This window comes from Phaethon aethereus, assembly GCF_964289735.1.
Source record: "Phaethon aethereus genome assembly, chromosome: 2".
NCBI classification, from domain to species: Eukaryota; Metazoa; Chordata; class Aves; order Phaethontiformes; family Phaethontidae; genus Phaethon; species Phaethon aethereus.
In genome coordinates, this window is record NC_138582.1 from 69,678,092 (window position 1) to 69,703,096 (window position 25,005).

The 25,005-nt window shown below is 40.0% G+C and overlaps 1 protein-coding gene across 2 annotated transcripts; it reads left to right on the top strand.

Annotated features, from left to right (window-relative positions):
- Positions 1 to 3,834: 3,834 nt before the first annotated feature.
- Positions 3,835 to 22,493, top strand: SLC39A6 (solute carrier family 39 member 6; the record flags this gene model as incomplete). 2 transcript variants are annotated; one of them, XM_082015110.1, is made up of 9 exons in its annotated part: positions 3,835 to 5,165; positions 6,435 to 6,615; positions 6,879 to 7,048; positions 8,287 to 8,499; positions 10,068 to 10,137; positions 11,431 to 11,808; positions 19,272 to 19,352; positions 21,373 to 21,563; positions 22,341 to 22,493. In XM_082015110.1, exons 1-9 carry the CDS (start codon positions 4,446 to 4,448, stop codon positions 22,491 to 22,493), a joined length of 2,157 nt encoding a protein of 718 aa, XP_081871236.1. In that variant the 5' UTR covers positions 3,835 to 4,445. The 2 variants fall into 2 exon arrangements, with proteins under 2 accessions (XP_081871236.1, XP_081871237.1); XM_082015111.1 differs by having other exon boundaries at positions 3,835 to 5,065; positions 6,443 to 6,615.
- Between the last annotated feature and the right edge of the window lie 2,512 nt (positions 22,494 to 25,005).

A 25,005-nucleotide genomic window follows, 5' to 3' on the forward strand; every position in this document is an offset into this window, starting at 1 on the left:
CCACTTCCCTGCCCAATTACTCATCATCACCTCCGTTCAATGTGTAATGTTGGGCTCAGACAACGCATTTGTGATGAAGCCTTGCCATAGCTAACAATTGCAAGCAAAGAGACTAGAACTGCATGAACAGCCAGCTCCTTACTGGTCCCAAACTGCCAAGCTGTAAAGCATTTGCCCTGACACATACTCAGCAAAGCAATCAGGAAATTTTTGAGCAACACTAGTGGCAACAGTTAAGCAGGTGGTATTATTCAGTTTTAGATTTAGATTAAATATTAGGAAGAAATTCTTTATTGTGAGGGTGGTGAGACACAGGACAAGGTTGTGGAGAGAAGCTGTGAAATACCCCAACCCTGGAAGCATTCAAGGGCAGGTTGGATGGGCCTTTGAGAAACTTGACCTGGTGGAAGCTGTCCCTGTCCATGGCAAGGGGGTTGGAACTAGATGATCTTTAAGGTCCCTTGCAACCCAAACCATTCTAAGATTCTATGACTCTATTTCATAAACTTTTCCACTTCCATCATATTCTTCCTCATTCATCTCTTTTTCTCAGCTGAAAAGGCATACCTTCAACATCACCTCCTGAAAAGCCCTTCTAAATATGAACAAAAAAAAAAAAAAAAACCCAACAAGAATGATCTTTTAAATTCCCAGCATACCCTTTCTGAAATAGAGGCCTGGAGCTACACACTTGTAGTTAAGATGCAGGCCCATGATGGATTAAGACAGAAGTCAAACCACTTCCCGATTTGCTCTCTGTTGACTCTCTAAACAATGCTTCTTGTTTGTCCACAGGTTGAGAGATTATTATACATTCATTAAACCATCCACAAGGGACACCAAGACCCTTGTGTTATGTGATCACAGCTGCTCCAGAGCTCAAGGTTGGACATGTATTCAGATTGTCACTGGATAACAGAAAGAGCAAAAACAACTAAAGCACTTTAATTTTACCACAAGATAAACTTACTAAGATCAGTTCAGGTACTCTAAAACAGATCTGACCTCAAGTTTTACCACAAATAAGTTTTTTAGGTGGATTGTTTTTACCAGCATTTTTTTTGCCTAGCTGGTGTGTGTTAACTACTCAAATTAAAATTAAAAAGAAAAAAGAAGATAGCATTTTAGCACTGAAGACTTGTTCTGTGTGACCTAAGATCTGTAAATGACCTTGAGAGGAACGTGAGAGGAACTGCAGATTTGACACAATGAAACAGCCAGAGACCACGGATGCATTCATGAGGCTAGAAAAACAGGCTCCACCATTTAGCAGCTGTAATTTGAAAAGATTAAAAAAAAAAAAATCATTTACAACAATCAAATGCCTAACATTAGCATCTTAGGCATAAATGTTGTGTTACTGAAATATTACAAAGGCTTCTGGTAAACAGTATTCAGGCAAAATGAATTAGCATTAAAGAAAAAAAAACACCCACGCCTGCATTTTATAGCCTCTCTCTCTTCCTCCAGGAAAAAAAAAAAAAAGAAAAAAAGAGTACAGCTGAGGGACACAGTATTTTTTGAATACTTCAAAAGGTATTGTATAGAATAATAACCTTCTGATGTGTTGCTCTCTGTTTCTGGAGTTGTTCACAACCCATACTTCTCTTCGGTCCTCCAGTCAGCTGAATTCATGAACAAGGAGGTTTAATTCAGTCAGAAGTGTGAGGCATGAAGAAGACAGATCTGTCACCTCCTGACTGACAAGCAAGGTGGTACTGTCAAGAGCAGCAGGCAGCAGCAGGAGAAAGATGGCTGAGAATGTTTTGGAGTTAAGTTTAAGTTGTTGGCATAACATTCTGCAGCCATTGGGAAAGCCAGATCCTAGGGTATGATGAAGTATTGCCTTCACACTCCAGCAAGCTGAAAACCCTTGGCAATCGATCACACAAGAGAGGTCAAATTCCAAAGCCAGTTGGGGTGGATAAGCAGAACTGCACCCACTGTACTAGCAATATTAATCAAGTAAAACTCTGGAAGTGGTGGAGGAAGAAAGACGAAATGCAAGAGAGCCTATGCCTGGGACATACAGTGGTCACAGGTTCATGGTCAGTTAAGAAAAGTGGCACAGCAAAGCAACATTTGAAAGATACAGTATGCCTATTCAGAAGAAAGCAACACGTTTTTAGCAAGTTTCAAGTCTTTCTCCGAGGTGATCTCGGTCCTTTTTTGTTGCCTCTTTGCTCACTCGTGTATGAAGTGCAGTTTTCTTCTGCCAGACAATTAATTATAATGACAGGTTCAAGCAAACAGCACTCACAGCAATACCGTAGTGGATGTCACCAGAAAACAACACTGCTTGCCATTTACCTGCACCCCTTGTTTACAACCAGTCAGTCCGCTTCCACTCCTTGCTTGTCCACACATGTACTCTTTTCAAGACTGGCAGTCCTCCTACAAATCCCTTTCCAAGACTCCAACGGAACGCTACGACACCCAGCACGCTCACCTAAACCACAGCTGCAAATCCAGAATGACTTGTTTTCCCGGAGTATTGCACCGGCTCTTACTTCTAGTTGACTTTTAAATGTCTCGGAAGTATTTCACCCCTCTTAATGAGCCACCATCTTCTGAACGACACTAAATCCAAATTTCAGTACTTTTGGAAATAAGGACTCCCTCGGGATTCAGCCTTTCTCCCGAGCCACCTCCTCCCTACCGATGACTCTCACCCGCTTTACCCTTCCCCAGCTGTCACGGTTCCTCCTGGGTCCTCCCGAGCTCTCCGGGCTCTCCCCCCGTCGCTGGGCAGGGTTGGGCCAGGCGGCCCCTTCAGACACCCGGGGCACCCGAGCGGCACTCGAGCAGCGCCCACCGCGCCCTGCCGCAGGGCACCCGAAGGCGGGGGCAGCGGGGGGCAGCCGGGGCCTTCCCTCTCCCCCCCGCCTTCACAAGCACCGGAATCAGCTCCAGCCGGCATCGAAGCCACCCGCGCGCTACCACCACCACGCGACTGCTGTTCCCACGTGACACCCACCCCGCTTCTCTATTGGACACCTTAGAGACGCGTGACGGCCGCCGTACCCGGAAGAGGAAGGGAAGGGGGCGGGAAGCAGTTACCGCGCGCGCGGGCGGGCGGCGGCGGGAGGAGAAGTAGAAGAAGAAGAAGAAGAAGTAGAAGAAGAAGAAGAAGAAGAAGGAGGAGGAGGATCCTCATCATCATCATCCAGCGGCAGTGGCGGGGCCTGTTCTGGCGGTGGGCGAGGTAACCTTCTTCTTCTTCTTCTCCTCCTCCTCCTCCTCCTCCTCCTCCTGCGGCGGCGGGCAGGCTGCGGGGCGGGCCTGTGCCTCATGGTTGAGCTGGGGCCGGCACCCGCGAGGCGCCTGGGCCGCTGGAGCCGCCGCCTGGTGAGGCGGGGCGGGGCCGGCCCAGCTGCTGCATCGCGCCGGGGCTGCGCTCGGCCGCGCCGGGAGACAGAGAGCATACGCGGCCTGGAAAATGCGGCGGCCGCACCTCCCGCCTTGTGCTGGCTGGGTGTCGCGGGCCGGGCCCAGCCGCAGCCTCGCCGCTGCGGGGAGCGCGGGTCTCTGGGAGCATGGCCTCTCGCCGGTGGGATTTGCAACGGGGACCGCGAGCACTCGTGCTGCTGCGGGTCCCGGCGGTGGTACCAGGTTTTTAAGGCTGATTATAGTCTTACTGCAAGCCATGAGATTCTCCGCATTATGTGATGGTCTCGGTGTCTCCCTGAAAAAGGGCTGAGGCAGCCCTCTGACGTAGTCCTGCATGCAGCCTAAGTACCAGTTAACTCCTAACCTTGCTAGAGTATTTGTGGAGTAAAATACACGCTTGTCAACACTTGGCCTACAGCAGTGGTTTGCCAGCCTAATGAAAGGAGATGCACGATAACAGCGTTAAAATGCAGCTGGAACATGATGGCATGAAAAGTAATTTTTGTGGCATGTTGAAAGCTTGTCTTGCTGGCTTGCTAAGAGCTCTGGGAAATCCAGTGATGGAAAGTTGGGAGTTTTTAAGAAGGAACATATAATTTATAATGCTTCTTCCTTGTTAAGAGTGAGATTATAAGACTTTGTTTAAGCACAAGAGAAGCCTAACCTAGAATCCAGTTGTTGCACCCTTAAGGATGTTCTCATTGTTTAGCTTGTGTTAGAAAACTGACTTAGGCCAAGCTAAACAAAGGTAAGCTTACACCTGGGGAAGTGTTTACAGCCAGTGACCTCACTGTGGTATGCAGCTTCATCTCCTGTTGCCAGAGGCCACACATTTGGGAAAAATCTTGAATGTGTAAGAAACTTAAATAGCTCTTTTCTTACTGCATTGATACTTTGAGCAGGGTTTGTTTTGGTTTGTTGTGGGCTTTTTTTTTTTGTTTAAGCAAATTATGAACATCTATTATAGAGGAAAACGTGATCAGTTTTATGCAGGCTATTAAAATTTTCCTTTTTTTTTTCCCCCTATGTTTTTTCACTGCTGAAAAGAAACTGCAATGGCGAGTACAGTATGGGTCACTTTCCTTGTATTGCTTTCTATACTACTGTGTGAAAGTTACCATCATGGAGCGGATATGGCCACTGTTGTGCATACATCGGAGAGAACTTTTCCAGAAAAGGCAGCTGGCATTAATGCTGATTTGGCAGGATTAATACAGAAGTTTCACCTTCAGGAACTTTTTCATCGTTATGGAGAAAACAACTCTCTGTCGATGGAAGGATTTAGAAAACTGCTCCAGAACATAGGTATAGATAAAATGAAAAGGATTAAAATAGACCATGATCATGACCATGATCATCACCTTCATCATAATCATGTTTCGCTGAGTAAAAACTCAGAGAAGACTGTCTGTCCAAACCATGAATCTGATGCTAACAAAGATCACAGGAACAGTCACTTAAAGGAACCTCATAAAGTAGAGAATGTAGAACAACAGCAGAACTTTGTGCGCAGCAAGAACACTGTTAATGAAATAATGGCATCTATCATCACTGCTCCCACAGATGGCCACTCTGAATTACAGAATGTGCAACCTGGGGAAGTCAAGCTGGTTGCTCGTTTAGGTCTGACCAGCTCTAATGCTGTTAATGTCACAGGTGGCAGCAATGCAAGCTGGCTTGCTAACAGCAAAGCAAATGAATCTCATACTTCTTCGAAGGAATCAGAAAGAAGAAGTTACCTGTATTCTAAACTGAAAAACCAAAATACCCAAGAGGTGAGACTGACTCTCTTGTAGTCTTGGGAATCCAGATCTGCAGGGAATATTGTTATGGCTTATTTGTCAGGTGCTTATCATTTAACTGGGTACAAGCTTTGTGGTGTTACAGTGCTGATAGCAAAACACATACAAGCAGCTTTCCTTGAAACTTAACATTTTGAAGGAATGTTGTGTTTATGTTCACAAGCTCCGAGGAAAATACATATGCAATCTAGTTATTTTTAATCTTCCTAAAAAGAAATATGTGGTTATATTAACTATCAACATACACTTAATTTTAGATATTTATTTATATATTATTATAAAATACTAGTAAAAAGACTTCAAACTTAACTGTTCTGCCCTAAAGCCAGATTCTGTCTTGTTTTCTTAATAATGTGGTGAAAATTAAATCTAGATAAAGTACTGTCATTCTTAGCAAAGCTGCCTCACAAGTGTTACATAATCCTATGGCAGATAGTGTAGAACTGCAGGGAAGTAACTGGCACCTTCCTCCTCCAAGCCCAATCCCCAATCCCTCCCTTCTTTAAGACTGTATGCAGAGACCAACTGTAAAAAAATTCCTGCAAATTGTTATCTATTACTTTAAAATAGTAAACATTAGTGCTGATAAAGTCTATATTTGTTTTGTAGACAGATAGCTTAACCCATCAGATCCTTCTCCATTAAAGGCTTTAAAAAGCAAGTGTCTCTTGGGGGTCTTAATGTATGCAGCTGTGTCAGGTAATTCAGAGTGGGTGTTGTGTAGTGTGTGACTGTAGGTGCTGAATTCGCAAGCTGTTACGGTGTTCTGCACAGCCGGAGTACTACTGTTACTTAAACTCAGCGAGACTGTAGGCCATACAGTGGGAAACTTTTTACTGGAGGAAGCGTATGCAGAACGCATTCTGTACAAGGCTTTCCATAGTAATCACTTCTATAAAGAGGTCTTTAACCTTGTTACTACTTCCTTACATGTCCTCTGAAGCTGAGTGAAAAGTGTTAGGGTTTTTCTATTTGCACAGCAAAGCATCTGACCCCCTTGTGCTGAGAGTGAATGGTAATTATGCATCATCTACCAGGATTCCCAAACTAGCTTTGTGGGCCAGAAGAGGGGTGGTGGTACAGTTCTTACTAAATTGGTTTGTTACCAGTTTTTAATTGCTGTTAATGTAGGTGTCTTCATGTGGTGCCACTGCATTTCAATTAAAATGGGATAAGCAGTCCTCTTGAGATATATCATGGTATTATGGTTCTGGTTAATCTTTAACATGTGTCTTTCCACAGTGCTCCAGTGCATCAAAACTGATGCAGACCCATGGAATAGGCACGCAAGTATTGTTGACAGCCACAGAATTTAGTTACCTCTGTCCAGCTCTCATTAATCAGATCGATGGTAAATACTGCATAGTCCATGCAAGTAGTGAAAAAGCTGAAACTGCTCCAAAAGGTTACTCTCTGCAAATAGGTAGGTTGTTTTTTAACATGGAATAAAAGCTTACTGGAAACACATTTATGTTGGTTATAAATTTGAGAAATGTATCTCAAAGTTGAGAGAAGTTTGTAATTTTCTTTTGGCACTTGACCATATCTAGAGGGAAATGGTTGTGGCATACCATTTGTTAACAACTGGTTAATCGTGTGATCAGAAGTGTTTGACAGGAATGTTAAGCAGACAAAATCTCATGCAGCTGTTTGTTTTTCTTGTTACTTTTTTCTTTTTTTGAACAGCTTGGATTGGTGGCTTTATATCCATCTCTGTCATCAGTTTTCTTTCCTTATTGGGTGTTATATTGGTACCGCTGATGAATCGCGTATTTTTCAAATTTCTTCTAAGTTTTCTTGTGGCGTTGGCTGTTGGGACTTTGAGTGGAGATGCTTTCTTACATCTGCTTCCACATGTAAGTATTAATGGCTGTTTTGTTCATTATCTCAAAGCAGACAATTTGATACCTGTCTGTACCACTTGGGTATTAATTAATAGAGATTAAAATTATCAGTATTTGGTGAGTCATTTCTCGACCTTGTAAATTAGATTATTTGATGGAAAGGTTTCCCATTTAGAACTATTTGTATTATGCATTTCACAGTTCTTACACTGTAAGAACTTCACACCATTATCCCTGAATCTATTTCTTCTTCTTAGTCATATATGCTGCCAAATCACTTGTCGCTCCTTGTATGTAAGAATTTTGCATAACTGTTTTTAGTCACTTATTGCAATGCTGCCTCTTCATTTTCTTTTTCCAGTTTAATGAACTTCAGAGAGCCAAAATTGTTCACTATATACTTTAAATGTGGAATGGATAATCCACTATTTTCTGTTATTAGCCACCTGTGTTGATTGTAATTTTTTGAGAATCAAGCATTTCTGAAGTCCTGGGAAAACATTACTTGAAAGACTTTGGAGTTACATGTTGCTATTATGTAATATGGACAAGGAAATTAGAATATGATTACCAAATTTCTACCATTCTTGAAGCTCTTAGACAGTTCCCCTCTCCTGCCTCTCCCCACCCCCAAAGGTAACTTGTTCCGGCTTTCAGATAAGATGGATAAAAAGGACTGCAGATCCTGTGGTGGTTTCTGAGCCCTGCTTGTAATTCATTGGGTTCTTTTTCCTTTCAGTTAATTTTGCATTTAATATGTAAGGTTATGTAAATCTAAATATGTGTGAGAGAGATGTCCTACATATCAGTAGCCAGTGAGGAGGGGAAGAATGCCGGACTTCCCTTTAAAGAAGGAAATTACTGCCGAGTTTCTTGTAGAAAAAAGTGTTTGACATTATGAGCTGTCTTAAATGGGAAAGTAATTGGTGTGCTGGCTGTGACTACTACTTAAAATGCAGTTTCCTTGATAGTGTCAGGAGGTTTTTGTGAGGGCAATTGTACATCTTGTGTTGAGCAGTATGCATGTAGCTGCAGTGAGAGGATGAATACCAGGCCTGCTCTCAGTCCTTGTTTCTTTCTATCAACAGATTCCTTCCTAATTGAGTTTGTATCCAGAGCATTTACCCCATGAAAACTGTTAAGTCAGGACTCTAGACTTGAGGAAAAGAATGTGAAGAATACTTTCTATGTTTCTTATGTTACCAGTTCTTTTGAATATAATGACTTTCCCCATTTGGTTCTCCCCATAGTCTCATGGAAACCATCACCATCACCATGAAAAACCTGTGCTTGAACAAAACAAAGGCTCTATGTTCAAACATCTTGTTTTTCAAAGCATAGAGGAGAGTGCTTACCTGGATTCTACGTGGAAGGGACTGACAGCACTTGGAGGCTTGTATTTCATGTTTCTAGTGGAGCATTTGATCACTTTAATAAAGCAGTTTAAAGACAGGAAGAAAAAGGTAGAGAAACTATTATTTTGAAGCTATATTGTATTGCATGATCATCTCTGAATACACTTACTAAATCTTCTGAGTATCATACATATGTCTGGATTAGTGATTGACTTTGATCAGTGTTATAATTTCACTTATAGTGACACACATACTTCTTAAACTACATGATAACTTTTTGGCATGGTTCTGTTATGGAAGAGCTCGAAGCTACGTCCTTAACCAGACATACAGTACAGGCTAGAGACCACAGTGAATGGTTTAATAAGCAAACATCCAGTTGCACCCTTTGTTTTAACAGAGTGATTTAAGCACGTACTATTCCTTATTGACTTCCTTCTGACATTTCAAGGCAATTATATGACTATCTGAACTGGTTTTATTACTATTTTAATTGTTATACTGGATGAAATAAAATGGCCTCATACAATTACTGACTCTAAGGGACGTACTTGTGTAAAATGGGTAAGGGTGGCAGTAAGTGCTTACATAAATAAGCATCCACTGTAGAAAGTTACTTAATAGTGTTCCTTTTGGAAGAAGTCTGCCAAGCCCCTCTTTTCTCTCCCCCTAAAAAGAAGAGCAATACAGTTTTCAGATTACTATACTGTTTTTCATGTGGATGGTAAATAATAACTGAATTTTGGTGTGTCATAAATGTTGGTAACTTGCCAATTATTGGTAACTGAGTTCTTTAAAGACTAGTGTAGCGAGGAATAAACAATGATGCGAAAGTTGACTCAGTATAAAAGACACAGTAAAAGCTGTCGATATCTTAAGTTTTGCTTGAAGAAAGTTAGTAAACTACTTAACCCAGAAATTAGCTAGTTTTAAGCTACCACAGTGACTGATAATCTCTGTTTAGTTTCATTGTTAAATTGGTCATTAAGACCAGACCAGCATTAAGTCTCAGAGCAGATGCCACGTAACCTCTTTGACTTTGGTCATGGGAGGTTGTGTTGGTGGGGTTTATACTGAGGCTAAACTAACTGTGAGCAGCAGGATCACTTTCATTAGCTAAATTTATTTGCCAAGAGAGGACATGGAAGAGTTCAAGCAAAGCAAGTATTTTCTGTGTCCTTCTCTCAGCACTGGGAATGGATTTCTTGTTAAACTAATTGTGCCCTTCTAGATACTGAGTTGCAGATTGTAAATTGTTGTGATACAGACAGTGAGCAATGATTGGAGACTTTACTTGGTTTTCCTTCAGTACAGTAGAAAAATTATACTGACACTTCCACTAATTCTCTTCTGTTGTATAACTTTTAGTCAGTATTTGATGTTTTGCTTCTCAAATGAACCCCTCTGCTTATTCCTCGTGCAAAAATGTGGAGTATTTATGTGTGTGGGTTTCTTGGGGTTTTTTTTTTGTCTTCCCTTCTATGGAGCCTGAGGAACCTTTGTCTCATTGTACTTAGCTAAGTTTCTAATGTTTCTCTTCTGCCCTTTTTTATATGGCTTCCATGTTGTCCTCTTTCTGTGCAGGCTGCATAAATGTTGTGAATATAATGTTACTCATGTATATCCTGAAAAATAAGTAAAATATTCATAACTACAGTATTTTCTTTTGGAATAAGAAAAAAAATGAAGATGATGGAGAAAGTAAGAAGTTTTCAGCAAATGAAGAAAAGTTAGATACAGATGATCGTAAGTCTCAGTAATATTGCACAGTTCTTTTGTGGCAGCACTGTTTAAAAACCACCTGATTGATGGCAGCTTATAGATCTGCTTCTTACTGTAGGTTGGATCACTACCTAACACATTATTTTCCAAACAAAACCTGTCTGTGCATTGATACGTAGAGGACTAGTTGTATTTGCTGCTTTCCTTTAAAAAGGATCAGTAGGTTGCAAGTAGTGAATTGACAGTTTTGAAGCTTTAAGCCTTTTAGTTCTGGATTTAACAGCAGAAGGTGAAGTCATTATGTGAAGCTCTTCTGGCTATGCCTGTTGCAAGTATGGCTGTACCCTACTGGCTTCTACATTTCTCTTTAGACTGTTAGATGTTATATGCATGATCCATTATTAGATTTCTGTATATCTTAAGTCTGGATTTTTGTTAGTTTGAGTATTTATTTATTCGTAAGGTTGATAATCTAAAATCCTAGAGGTTAGTTGAAGTATTTAGACTGCAAATGATCATGTGTCCCCAAGATCATGCTGTAAGCCAAAACACATCTCAGAGATACTTGTTAGCTCTTGTAGCAAAAAGAGGCATTCAGTTTTTCAGAATGATTTTATTACTAATGGAAGAGTTGTCAGTAACGTAGAAAAAAGTGTAGTTGTTCATTTAATTGCAGGGGAAGATTTTAGCAAGTTTTAGGAGTTAGTTAAAATAATTAACCTTAGTGTGCCGCTACTATGACATTTCATGGTCTGTGGTGATGACTATTTTTGAGTGTTTATTTTTCAGGTGTTCAAACTTAAGCTCATATATTTATATGAAATCCAGGAGTTTCCAAAATTATCTATAATGTAATCTTCTGCATTCTTCTTCAGCCCTAAGATGAATAAATGGCATATGCTTTCTCAAGCAATTGAAGTAACAGCCTTCATGCTGTGAAACTGGGACACAGAGTCGTATGCTGTTGCGTTTAAATTGCACTGGGTCTTAGATAAAAAGCTTTTTTACCTTTTAGGAGGCATTTGTGGCCTTAATGTAGGGGCTTCTTCAGTAGCAGGGGACAGAAACTAAAAATTTTTCTTACTTTGATACCCCAGCTTCTTGTACCAGAAGCCTTTTATTTCCCCAAGGGTTTCCACAACTTACTCTTCTTTAATCAGATTTCTGAGATAATCACCAATAGTTCAGTCTGAACTGCTAGACTTACTGGTTTCTTCTTTACTGCATCACTTATTCAACTTTTTTGTTGATTGTCTTTTTGCTTCCAAGGTGTTTTTTAAAAAATGTATAATATTACATTCTGGGTTTTTGTAACAGGGCCTGAGGTCTATCTAGGGACAGACTCTCAAGATCCATCGCCCTTCATTTCTCAGCAGCCAACCGTACAAGAAGAAGAAGAAGTGATGATAGCTCATTCTCATCAAGAGGAGGTTGACAATGAATATCTATCTAGGGGCTGCAGAAACAAATGTCATTCTCACTTACATGATACTCTAGGACAGACAGATCATCTTAGTCATCATCACCATGACTACCATCATATTCTGCATCACCATCATCATCAAAACCATCATCCCCACAGTCACAGTCAGCGCTACTCGCGTGAAGAACTGAAGGATGCAGGGATAGCAACTCTGGCATGGATGGTGATCATGGGAGATGGACTACACAATTTTAGTGATGGCCTAGCAATTGGTAAGTGTTAGCTTGGACACTGCAGCTTTGTTATAGAAGAGGACAGTGAAGTCTTCTTGCTGTTGTCTCTTCATCTCTTATCTCACTTATGTCCTTATTAGGAATATAACTAAGTAGTGGTGGATCTTTGGAACCTAAACTTTTATCTGATAGCTGCTCTGACAAAAATCTTCAGTTTAACAACCTGGAGATCAGTGACAAATGAAACAGAATTTATGTTGTTTACAGCTATGTTTCTTTAGGAAATCTGTAGGCTTTACTTATTTTCCTACTTTTAACAAAGTTAAAGCTAGCATGTTTCAAAACTAAAGCTAGGCTTATAAAACAATATTTAGGACTGTAGAGCTGACTTTGTATTTCAATGCATGCAAATACTCAACAATTTTTAAATTTTTTTAAGATAAGCTTGTCTTCTTGGTCACACATAAAGTAACTATGTTTTTTCCATGTCAGTCAGGCCACTAGTATCATTGGCTCCTTTATTTCTTTTTCTTTTCCATCTTCACTTGCTGTGCAGCAAGGTCAGGTTCTATACTTTGCGCATCTGGCTTTGTCTACGCTGGGCCCTGGTTACACGTAATGTATTGGTTTCCCCAGAGCATTGGTGAGCAGGGAGATTGGACCCTCGTTTCAGTCTGCCTTAGCCTGATGATTACCCAAATGGATTAGGCAATACACAAATATGTGATTTTTTTTTTTTGTGTGTGTGTGCCATGGGAGGTAGGCATGCAATCATTTTTACTCTAAAATTAATTTGGTCCCCAGACATTGTGTTCTCTAACGTGCTTGTACACTTTTGCATAGCAATCCTGTCGCATCCAGATTCTCGGATCTTACCATCCACTAGAGGAGCATTGCAGTCCTTCCTAGTGCTTGTACTAACCTTCGAGAGAACGACTGTGCTGCTTTTTGTATCCTAGGAGTGTATGAGTAGGGCATTAATTAATAGGACATTAGTTAGCTATTACCTGTCAGAAATACAATTCATGGAGAAGATACAAATACAGTCACTATATGTTACCTTTATGCAAATTTTTTTATTAATAGTGTCTATATCAATTAAAGGAGTGTAGCATAAGTAGATTCTTTTAGATGCTCAGTGTGCTGTACTCCAGTCCCGAAACAGGCTCAGTCTGTCATCTTGGAAGAGTAATAAAATTTAATTCTCTTCAACACGAGTCATATTCTACTCAAAATCTTGTTCTTAAAGTTGCGTGTAGTAGTCCATTTTTGTGTCTGTCTTTTTTAAAGTTTAAACTGGTATAAGCAGTTATTTTACATGTAATCAGAACAGTTACCTTTTTGTTTTGTTTTTGTTCATGTCTGTTTTTCCCTTACGCGTTGTAGTTCAGTGTTTTTTGACAATGCTTCAGTGACCATATTTCTTTATCACAAAAATAACAGCTTGTATATTATGTTTTGGACTTCTGCCTGGGAGGTCAGGTTTGGGAACACCCTCTTTTCTAGAGAGAGAGCTAGAGGTATTTTACATTTAAAAGGTTAAAGCAAGTTATAGAAAGTGAAGTCAAATCAGTAATCCTCAGTTCTTATGCTAGTCCTTTGTAATCTTGACTTTAGTATTTAAGACTAATCTGTACAGGTATTAGATTCATTTCCAGCTTGAATAGCATACTAGGGTCAGTTCAGCAGTATCAGTCTTTCTGTAGATTTTATTGTAGAAACAAGTTCATTCTTGTTTGAGGAGAAAACCTGATAATAACTATTTTCTCACAGTAGTATTTGCAGTTGTTCAGGCTCAGTCAATTCAAAGTATAATGTGAAAAGAGACCTTCTGATTTAATCTCACTTTTGATGAAAGTTGAAGCATGGAATGCAAATTTCTGAGCAAATCAGTAGTGAAAACGTGGTAGAAGGAGAAGGATTTGCATACAAATGACATGCAGAATCAATTACCTCAGCATTAGGGAGACTTGGGAAGGAGTTATGACTTTATAGTTATGAAGGGAAAAGTATGAGGAAGGTTAATAAAGGCTTATTGAACAAGTGAGAGCAATAGCTTTTAGAAGTCCTGCTGGTAGCTTGTTCAGGCTAATGGAAACGTGGGTTTCCTTCAATTCTGGATGTGCTCAAAAGTATTATGGAGAAACACTGATTTGATGATGTGAAAATGCCAATGCTACTTGTAGTATTTTACTGGTATTTAAACGAAGATGTGAATGCTTCTGTGAAGATAGCTTTAGTGAGAGTAACCCTTCACTTCATTTCATGGAAGTTATGAATAACAAATCACATCGGTTAGTTTTTTCCTCAAATCTGTTGTGCTAATTATGTAGGAATAAGATTTATAAGTGCCTGTTCTTCTATTAAAGCATCTGACTAATTTGTACAAAATGATTTTCTGTGATTTGAACTGTTCTGTGTAGCTACAACTAAACTAAAATGCAGAACACTTTTTACACTACACTTGTGTAAATATTTTTTCTTTAACTCTTTTTGAGAGAAGTGATGTCTTTAAAAGTGTATTTTAAGATACCTGACACTATTAAATCAACTTCTTGAGGGGATAATACCAGATATATTAATGTAGCCTTCAATTTGTTAATGTGTTTTAGCCATCTTTTTAGCAGTGAAAAATAAAAATAGATATTCCTGTTACTTAAGCCTATACTTTGGCTGCTTGTGTGACTGTACAGTATACAGCCATATCAGCCACCTAGGTACTTTGCAAAAAGCAGTCAGGTTTTGTTTGGCTTGCCTTTGTGGTCCCAGAATTAGATTTATCATGTGTGATTAAGCTGGATTCTTGTATTTTTAGTTTTCCTCTAGTAAGTGGTAAGACTGGGAAAACATTTTGTAGAGATGGTAATATATAGGAACTTGTAGATTATTGAGGATGCAGGCATGGAAGAAGATAATTACCTTCTGCCTTCCTCTACTTACCTAGTTTCCTCAGAAACTGAAGCCCGATTGAATGCTGATGAATTCTCTTGTCTGAGTAGGAGATAACTGTAGCTCTCCAAATCTGACTCCAAAACCAGAAAGCAATGTTTGGAGGGCAGGAAACAGACCGATATCTAGAAAAGATTGATGGTGTTCGCTAATAACCTTTTGCTAGTCAAGCAGCAGTAACTCTGTCACTTACCTGTTAATTACTGTGTAGATTCCTATGACTGAATATTTTAGAGTGCAGTGGAAAACACTCCAGCTTGAGGGCTCAAGTCAAAATAGCTTTTGTCTTGCATGCTGTGCATCTCTGAACTGGACTTCACAACAGCCATAGGAATGGGTGACTTCTAGAGGTCATCTAGTCAAACCCTCTGCTTGAAACAGCTCTTGGGAACACTAGATTGGGTCAGTCATGCCTTTGCACAGCCAAGCCTTTAAAACCTCCACAGGTGGGAAGATTCCACCATGTCTGTGGCTCACCTTTTCTAGTGTTGCACTGTCTCTTAATAAGGAAAGTTTTATTTATGTCTAGCCCAAAGCTTCCAAGTTGTGATTTGCAGCCTGTCCCCCTGTTGTATCATCTGTCACTACTTTCAAGTTAGACTCCTTTATATTTGTGAATGCACTAAAGGTACTTACAAGATGCTGTTAGACCACCCCTTAGACTGGTGGAGTGGGAAATTAAATATACCTAGTTTCCTCAAGCTTTTAGGCCTTATGCTGTAGTCCTCTAATCATTGTCTTAGCCTCTGTTGGACAGTATTCATATCCACCTTGAACTGGGACACCCCAAAGTGGGCAGAGAATCCCAGGAACACCCTCACCAGTGCTTAGCAGAGGGGCTTAAGAACTTAGTCTGCTGGCCTTGCTTCTCCGAAGACTATGCAGTTTATGGTTCACTGTACTTGCAATGAGAGAACGCTGTTGGCTCGTATTCAACTTGTTGTCCATCATAATCATCATGTCCTTTTTGTAAGGCTGCTATTTTAGCCAGTCAGTTCCTACCTTGTACTAATGCATGAGGTTATTCTGCCCCTTGTGCAGAACTTCCCACTTTTCCTCTTTGAACTTCGTAAGACCTCTGTTGGCCTTGTCTTCAAGTTCACCATGGTTTTTGTTGTCTAAAGCTCTAGTGCTTTATGTGTCAACTCAGCCCTTACTGTCTTCCCCCTGCCCCTCAACTCAGTGTCATCTGCAAATTTGCTGATGGTGGAGTCTGTTTCATCAGAATCATAGAATTATTTAGGCTGGAAAGGACCTTTTAAGATCATTGAGTCCAACCATTAACCTAACACTGCCAAGTCCACCACTAAACCATGTCCCTCCCACATCTACACATCTTTTAAATACCTCCAGGGATGGTGACTCAACCACTTCCCTGAGCAGCCTGTTCCAATGCTTGACACCCCTTCTGGTGAAAAAATTTTTTCCTAATATCCAATCTAAACCTCCTCTGGTGCAACTTGAGGCCAGTGAAGATATTGAAGAAAATGGGTCGCAGTATTTGCCTTGGTGAACTCTACTTGTTACTAGCCAGCCATCAAGCCCTGTTAGTCCAGCCAATGCGTAGTCATCTAACTGTCAAACCCATATTTCCTCTGCTCCCAATAAGACTGCTGGCAGAGATACTGTCAGAAATCCTACTAAAGTTCAGTTAGGTCACTGCTGTTGCCATCTCTGTAGTCAGTTATTTCTTCAAGCTGGGTCAAGCATTTGGAGAGGGATTTGAAGAAGATACTCAACATTATCTTTCAAGGAACCGAGGTGAAGCTGACTGTTCCCTGAGTCCCGTTCTTTGCCGTTCTTAAAGATGGGAATAATATTATCCTTTTCCCAGAGTTCCACTGGGGCCTTCTGTAGCCATGATTTTCCATAGATCATGGACTGCAGCCTTGCAGTCACACATCAGTCAACTCTGTTAGCACCCTTGGGTGTGTCCCATGCCAAGATGCATCTGAGCGTTTCCATTTTTTCCCAAGTATCTCTGAACTGTTGCTTTTCTGCTGTTAGCTGTCCCTTTCTTCTGGAATGGTGCTGGGATCTGGCTTTCTCTATGAAGACTGAGATGAAGGTGGTGCTGGTGCTTCAGCACACTTTTATATCTGCTACTTGGTTTCCTTCCCCATCCACCAACAGACCCAAATTTTTCCTGAACCTTTTTCTCATCTAGCTTTCCTATAGAACTGCTTCTTGTTATCCTTGGTTTCTTGTTAGTCTTAGTTCCAGCTGGACTTTGGTCTTCCTCCTTTTTGTCCCACTGCTTTTATCTTCCTTGTTGCCAATCTTTGTTTCTATTTCTTGCGTGCTTCCTTTTTGAGTCTTAATTCATTAAGAGACACTCTGCCTAGCTGGGCATGTCTTCTATTGGAAGCCCTAGTGTTCCTGCAGAAACAGGGTAGTTCATTTGTGCACTCTGTTAAGCACGCTTTACAAATCAACAATCTCTTCTGGGCACTTTCCCCTTTGACAGATTCCTAGGGTATTCCACCCTGCAATTCCTTAAGTCAAAGTCTGCTTCATTAAAATCTCGAGTCCTAATTTTGTTTCTTCCTTTCCCAGCCTCCTTCTGTATCCTGAACTCAGTTACCTCATGCTCACTGGAGCTCAAGATGCCATTTTTTGCTGTATTTGCCATCAGCTCTTCCTTGTTTGTGAGCAGCGGGTCAAGTAGAACTCTAATCCTGGCTGGCTCTTCTATCATCTGTATCGGGAGACTGTTGCCAATATAGTTAAGGAAGATTCTGGATTGTGTACCCGGTCCTGTTACCTTTGCAGCTGAAAACTCCCATGTGAATGGTGATGTCTTGCGTCGTTGTTCACAGGTAGCTTTATCCACCACCTTTTCTTGGTTAGGGGGTTTGTAACCATACTCCTAGTGTTGCTCTGATCTTGACCAAGAGACTCAATAGGCACAAGGAACTGTGTATGTAGTCTTATACTGGAGCTCTGCGCAGTCAAGGAACTCCTTTATGTAGATACAAAAAAAAGTGACGTGTATTCTGTCTTTTGTAAGCAGTCTGTATCTATCCACGACAGGCCAAACGAGCTTTGGTGGTGTCTCCACAGCATCATCAAAGCAGGCTCCAGGCAGCAATGGACTTTCCCGGGCAGTAGCTCTGGTCTGCAGGTCTGCCCCTACCCTCTGTCCTGCATGGGAGGGACTCTCCTATCACTACAAATCTTTCTTTTTGTATTGCTGGTCCTGATCTGATGTGCTGAACAAATATTCTGGGCTGAGTGGAACTCATTTATCCTCTCACTGCTGGCAGAGTCATGGCGATGTTCTTCAGATTAGCAGCTGCAACTGGGGACAGAGGGTTCTCCCTGTTGCCAGGCTTCATTATTTTCAAATTTTACCTATCTGGAAGTTCACGTTTCCTGTTTCAGTGCTGCTTTGGTCCTGCCTTCCTCTTTAGTCTGAAAGGGCTTGCGCTCTTGCTTCTGTAGAACCTCTTCTGAAGACACTCTCAATCCCCTGTTCATTATCCCTCATCCAAAGATGCCTGCTCACTACTTCTTGCAGCTCCTTCACTGGGTGCTACAGCATGCACCCCAGAGGTAAGGTTGCTGTTGCTGTCACTGCAGGGAGGAGCATCAGTCATGTCTTGCAGATGAAGACCTGGATAGCAGTGCCCACCCTCAGGAGTTACATCTGAGGAGAGGCTGCTGGACTATTGGGGGTGGTGACCCCAGTGGAGAGAGGGGATTGTCTCCTGTGGTCTCATAGCCATTGTAGCTCTTCCTCTGTGAGCAGTACTCCTGGGTCCGTTGCATGCCAACTACTGCAACATGGCCTCATGCCTCTTGGCTTATTGGCAGCACCTTGTTTGCTGGCACACTCCTGGTAGTAGCTGAAGAGGAAGCTGGATGCGATTCTGCTGCACCCCTTTGCTGAGTTTCTCCATGCAACTGGGGATGTCCCATGCTGTATGTGAGCTGCGGTTCCGCTCTTCAGCCCTGCTGTGTGCTGCTTCCTCCTGAGCTGCTGTCAAAAAAGAAAAACAGCAAGCAATGGAAGGAGTGGAGAAAACAAAGATGAGGACTATTGGACTAAATTAAGGGGGTTTTGCAGGGTTTTTCCTCCACTTAAAGTATGATAATTCACTTGCGTGCAAGCTGCCTGCAACTCACAACGCTTCACTACTGATTTCACGTGTCTAGGTAGCCTCTCTCACTGTTGAATTGGCTTGCCTTTCGCCAGTGCCTGACTCTCAGAGGCAGTTGAGCTGCCTTCTTCCCTTTGCTTCTGACAGTATTTCCATTTATTGCATTTTTTTGGAGAGGGTTGTATCGTTGAAAGGTATTAGGCTTAGTTCAGAAATAAGATAGTGAAATTTGGTTTGCTTTAACTAATCAGAGAATTCTATGTTGCTTCTGATTTTGAAACTTACAAATTGTAAGCAACTGTTCAGTTAAAGTGTAAATGCTTCCACAGACATAAGAAAAAATTTGAGTGAATCTAGTATGTCCTAATCTGATACAAGCATATACAACAGTGCTTCTGCACTTCATGTCTGAATATGCAGTAATATTTTTTTTTTCCTGTCTTTTCATAGGAGCAGCCTTTACTGAAGGGTTATCTAGTGGTTTAAGCACTTCTGTGGCTGTATTTTGCCATGAATTGCCTCATGAGCTAGGTAAGACCCCAGTATTTCCATATGCTGCAGGTACAGGTACTTACAGGTGCGTGTTGGAGAACTAGAAGTGCTTTTATTATTGTGGCACAATAAAATTTGATCAGAAAACTTCATCTGTGTCAAACTGTCTACACAAGAATAGTTTTATTTAAAGACTGGTTTATTTATTAATTTAACTTTCCTTTTAAAAATTTAAGTATTTCAGCTACTTTGAAACTCAGTGTCTCTTGCAATTAATTACAACTTGTTCTGTATAGTTCAGTTGTAGTTTTTCATTCTCCTTAGCAACATAAATTGCGAATTGCAAGGGAACGCATGTCAATTTGCTTTTCTCACATCTCTTATTTTATTCTTTTGTTTGTGCTGTTAAAAGGAAGGTCACAATTAGTCGAACTCCTTTCTGCCTAACATTTGCTGCTTTTTCATTAAGTCTTGCAAAGAACTGCTGTAGCTCTAAATTAAACTTGAAACTACCTGGAAATCTTTCCTAGAAACAGTTTGATGCTCAAGTGATTTAAATTCATGACCATAATTTCTCATGGGAATGCATGTGTCTTAAAATGTAAGTTCAGTATTTGTGTCTTTTGCAGGGCAGCTCGTGAGAACAGGATGTAGCTGCTTAGTTTAACTCAGAATGAAGCTGATCTTTCCAATTGTCACATCATTTTGAATGTGCAACTGGTATTTCTTTCTTAGTTGTCAAGACCACAGTCATACCTTGTTGTATAGAATGAGGAAGGAACAGTCTGCTTGCACTTTTTTTAAGTTTTAATTCCCTAGGAAGTAGAATGTTCAATTTCATTTAATGGTGCTTGTAAATCAGTATGTGTATACATCGAACTATTTATGAAACAGCTTGATATATTTTCTGTACAATAATGTTAGGCAGAAATACATTACTCTGGAGAAAACGTACCTGGTTTTATGACATGGGAAGAACTGAGTCTTTTTCATCTTACCTTAAATTCCACTGGAATCATGGAACTTGTATTAATTACATGTACTAAATGTTGTTAATACAAACATACAAAATAAATTCATGCTATGAATCTGATAATTTTAGATTCAAATGTTCTGTTGGTTTTGGAAGCAAGAAAAAGAATTTCAAAATTTAAATCATGCTTCTTTAATCATCACAGAAAACTTGCTAGAAATACCTTCTTTAACAGAGGACATGAAGTGGCATAAGAATACTGAAACAAATAGGACTAGCTGAAGTTAGCTGGAGATAAAATGGGATCATTCTGTTGTTAATGCCAAACAGTGTTCATACCGTACCAGTTCATCTTAATTGCAGTATCTTGTGGGAAAACACAAGATGTGTTGTAACAAATTACTCAACTCAGCTTTGAAGATTGCTTTTGTTTACTTTTAACTGGAGATAACTTACATTTTTATATAGAATCCATTTTATTTCCAAATAATAAGTTTATATTTTATTCTGTTTTAGATCTAATTTACCTAAGCAAAAAAAAATATATTCTGAATGATGGAAAACCTCTTTCTGGCTGGTACTCTGTCATTCAGTCAAGTAAAAAGATGGTAAGGATCACTTACAAAAAGGAAGAAATTATTTGTAAACTTATGAAACAGCTAGACTTAGACTTAAAGTACAAAGAGCAGTTACAGGATAATAAATGGAATCATCACCATTACTTTATGCAATTCAGTGGGAATATTTTATTTTAGAAACTTCTTTAGAATACTCATGCATCTCATACTGCAGTGTTTTACAGTGTTGGTTTAAATGCAAACTACACTAAAAGCTGCTTTTTCCAAAAATCCCAAGACTTTAAGGTTATAAACTTACACTGTTTGCTGTTGTTCTTCGTGTCTGCTTTTTAGTTTTTTGTCCTCCAGTGATCTCTGATTTTATGAAGGAAAAAAAAGGCAGACAACAGCGTAAAAATAGCTTAGTAAAAAAAAATAGCTTAGTAATCTTGTCAGTAAGAGGAGAACTCATAAATACTGCAGTAGTTACCTGAGGATGAAAACTTTGTTCTGTTTTTTCCTGTTGTAGGAGACTTTGCTGTACTTCTAAAAGCCGGTATGACTGTCAAGCAAGCTGTGCTTTATAATGCTCTGTCAGCTATGCTGGCCTACCTTGGAATGGCGACCGGGATTCTCATCGGTCATTACGCAGACAATGTTTCAATGTGGATATTTGCACTTACTGCTGGCTTGTTCATGTATGTGGCTCTTGTGGATATGGTAAGTGGCTAGACCTACTTGAATTTATATAACCTAGTTTGAGAATTAATAAATTCTTCCATCTTTTCTCCCTCAATTAACTTTTTCTGTGCTTGAAGGTGCTGATGAGTACACAGTGTAAGTGCTCAGTTAAATCTTCAGGTGGAAGATTGCTTTTATTTAGATTACTGTAGGAACAGAGATTGTTCCTCTCAGTTGTTAAACAGAGGCAGTTAACAGCAGAAATAGAGTTAAAAAAAAATTTGCTTCTGATAGTGGTTAGTATAGCAGATAGCCAGTAAGACAGAGTTGCACACTATTGGCAATACTAAATGTGCTTCAGCTTCTGCATTAAATCATTACTGCTTCTTGGGATGAAGACAGAATTGTATGAAAACCTATACTGTACCTCAGAAATATGTTTGTACAGAAGTACAAAGTGTTTGGTGTATGTTCGTGAAAGCTTAACTGTCACCTCAGGAATAAAATTCTTAGTGTGGCATGATTAAATCAGTTGGTAAATAAGCCAGCCATTTACTCAGGATATGATTAAGACATCAGCATAATTATAATGAAAACAGTAATTAGAATATTACAGATTCTCTCTGTCTCTAAATATGAAAGTAGATTCTGATAATGGTGGTCATGTTGAGTGACACCTAATTTGAGGAGTAGTAGTAATGGAGTCAACAGGAAAAACTAGAGTAAGACTCTGCTACCTCATGCCTCACGGCTGAAGAACTGGGTTTGAAGTAACTGTTTATTTTTAAGGCATTTAACACTTTCTTGTTTGTTTAGGTGCCTGAAATGCTCCACAATGATGCCAGTGATCATGGATGTAGCCGCTGGGGATACTTCCTGTTACAGAATGCTGGGATCCTGTTGGGTTTTGGGATAATGCTGCTTATCTCCGTATTTGAACATAAGATTGTATTCAGCATAAACTTGTAATCCTGGTTGCCAGGAAGAGGGCTTGGTGTTAAATTATAAGTGGTAGGTTTTTTTCCATTAAATTCCCTAATGGACAGGTACATTTGATATAGACTAGATATTCTTATTGGGGTGCTTTGTGTCCCTCCTCCCCTCTCCCCTTGATAGAAGTGAACAGGTTTTTTCACTTAGGATTTAGCATTGCATATGGTACTGTGGAAAGTTGTTCTTAGTAAAACATGGTGAAAGTGCCAAATCCATTAGAGGAGTATTGTCTGTGGGGGTTAGGGTTTTTTTAGTAAATTAATTTACTGTATGTATTGTATGTAACGTGTTTACTGCAATGGTTTTGTTGGTTTAAAGAAATAAAATGACAGTGGTTTTTATTTTAGATCAAGATCTGTAGATACAAAGCACAGTGAGCAGTAAAACAAGAGACGTGTTTATATTGGTTAGAAACTCACCTCTTCTGTGTCCACCTAGTTTACACAGAGTGGCAGATGAGTCCACTCCTCCCTTGCTGTGGTGGTTCTTCTCATTAGCTTGTGGATTCTTGGTGTCTTACTCCAGTTGGTTTCTACTCCAGATGAATTCTGGTGAAATCCTGTTTTAAGTGTTTGCACCAAATGTTTTACTTGTTTCATCCCTTCTGATGTGAGCGAAAGCACTTCACTGATTTCTCAAATCAGCAACAAAAGTACAGTACAGCTATTAGATTGTAAAAGCATAGCTCTAGCTCTCATATATGTGAATTCCATCAAAGACTTTTAAGTAGTGCAATATCCAACTTATGCTGCCTGAAATGGCAAAGGTGTATTAAAGTCTGTTTGCTATCAAGGGGAGGAGTGCTACGGGCTGAGACAAACAGTTATTTGCTGCAACAGCTTTCAGTGTTGATTTACTTTGGAAACTGAGCTGAGGGGGAGAGCTGACTCCTAGTTCAGTGTGATTGCACACAATAAACCTATGCTTACAAAACAGTTGTATTCTTTGCAACAACTAAAGCTGAGAAATCCAAAAGAGCAAAATTTCTTTGACAGCATATATAGGGAAGGAACATGCTAAGGGTAACTAAGTGTGTATGTAAGTATGTAGTTTGAGCTTACACTCTTACTTTCAGGGTGATTCGAATATTAACTGAAGGAAGGAGAAGGATGAAAAACACACTAGCAAAATAAATACATTCTGCATTTGCAGGGAAGGTGAACATTAGACAACTACTATATAATAAGTAACAGAATTATGCTATCTTAACTAGCTAGCTTTAAAAAAATCCCAGAAATAAACCAATTGGAACTTATTTCTGATTTAACTTTACTACTGCTTCAAATCATCAGCTGAATAAAAAGCTTGAAGAAAGGGGAAGGGTTTAATAACATCATGTCTGACAGATTAAGAGAGTCTGGCATATGTTGGTCTGTCATAAAACAAAAGCCAAAACTACTCTATCACCTCAGAAATTAGACGTTTGGAATGAATGGAGAGGTTTGTATTTTGGTTTGGGTGGTTTTTTGACTAGTTAAGAAATGGGGATCACAGGAGTTTCAGCAGCCAGTAGAATATTAGCTTTTCTTCCTTCAGTCTTTCCTCAGGTTAACAAGATTGAGATTTGATCATCTTTCTACAGTGATGAAATCCTCTTCCTTTCCTCTTGAAATCGGGGTAGAGAAAGATGTACTGCATTAACAGAGCTGAAGGCATCCTGATGGGAGCACTAAGCTGTGGTGGCGTCTTACCCGCTCCCCCAGATCTGTGAACCTGTATCTCTGTTTGCTTGATGAGCAGTTGTTTGGAGAGAACAACAGACTTCTCTTTTTAGGAGCACTCATTTCTCACTTTTCATCACTAGAAACTACTCTGATGCTGGGCTTTCATCTCTAACAAGAACACTGAAAAAACATTGGTAGGTGTGTTCCTTTCCTTCATCAAGCACTTTATGTTTTCGATTTCTCTTACTCTATGCTGTTGTGTTTTGATGAAGCCTCTGGACTTCAGTTAGAAGCGCACCTCTGAACACGGGGCAGATGCCATCTCCCAGAGGAGTTCTTCAACTTGAGGTGCAGAAGAGTCATGCCATGCTACAATAGCCATCTGTCACACTTTCGTAGCATCTCCTTGATTGTCCGTCCTGTGCTCTTTTTTACTCTTTCTTAGGGCAGTTGTATTTTAGTGTTCCCAAGCTTCAATTGGTAGTATCTGTGAGTGTAATGAAAAATGGGTATATATCTACCATTGCTTCTGTATATTCCATGCTTTTAAACTGTTAGTTCATTTGAATGCTGAAGAGATGGTAACTTCTTTTTCAAATTATCTGAAGTCTTAGGACACTTCTGCTCTTACCTGTGCTATGACCTTTTCCTGACTTAGTTGTAGCTAAAACTATGGCTAAAACCCAGCTGCTGATCTTCATTTTCCCTTTGCTTGAATACTAGAATCCTAGGTGCATTGAAGGCTGTTCAGTTTCTGGTGTGTTCATCTTGCTGCTTTCTTTAGAAAAACAAAAAGTTCATCTCCAACACACACACACACTAAA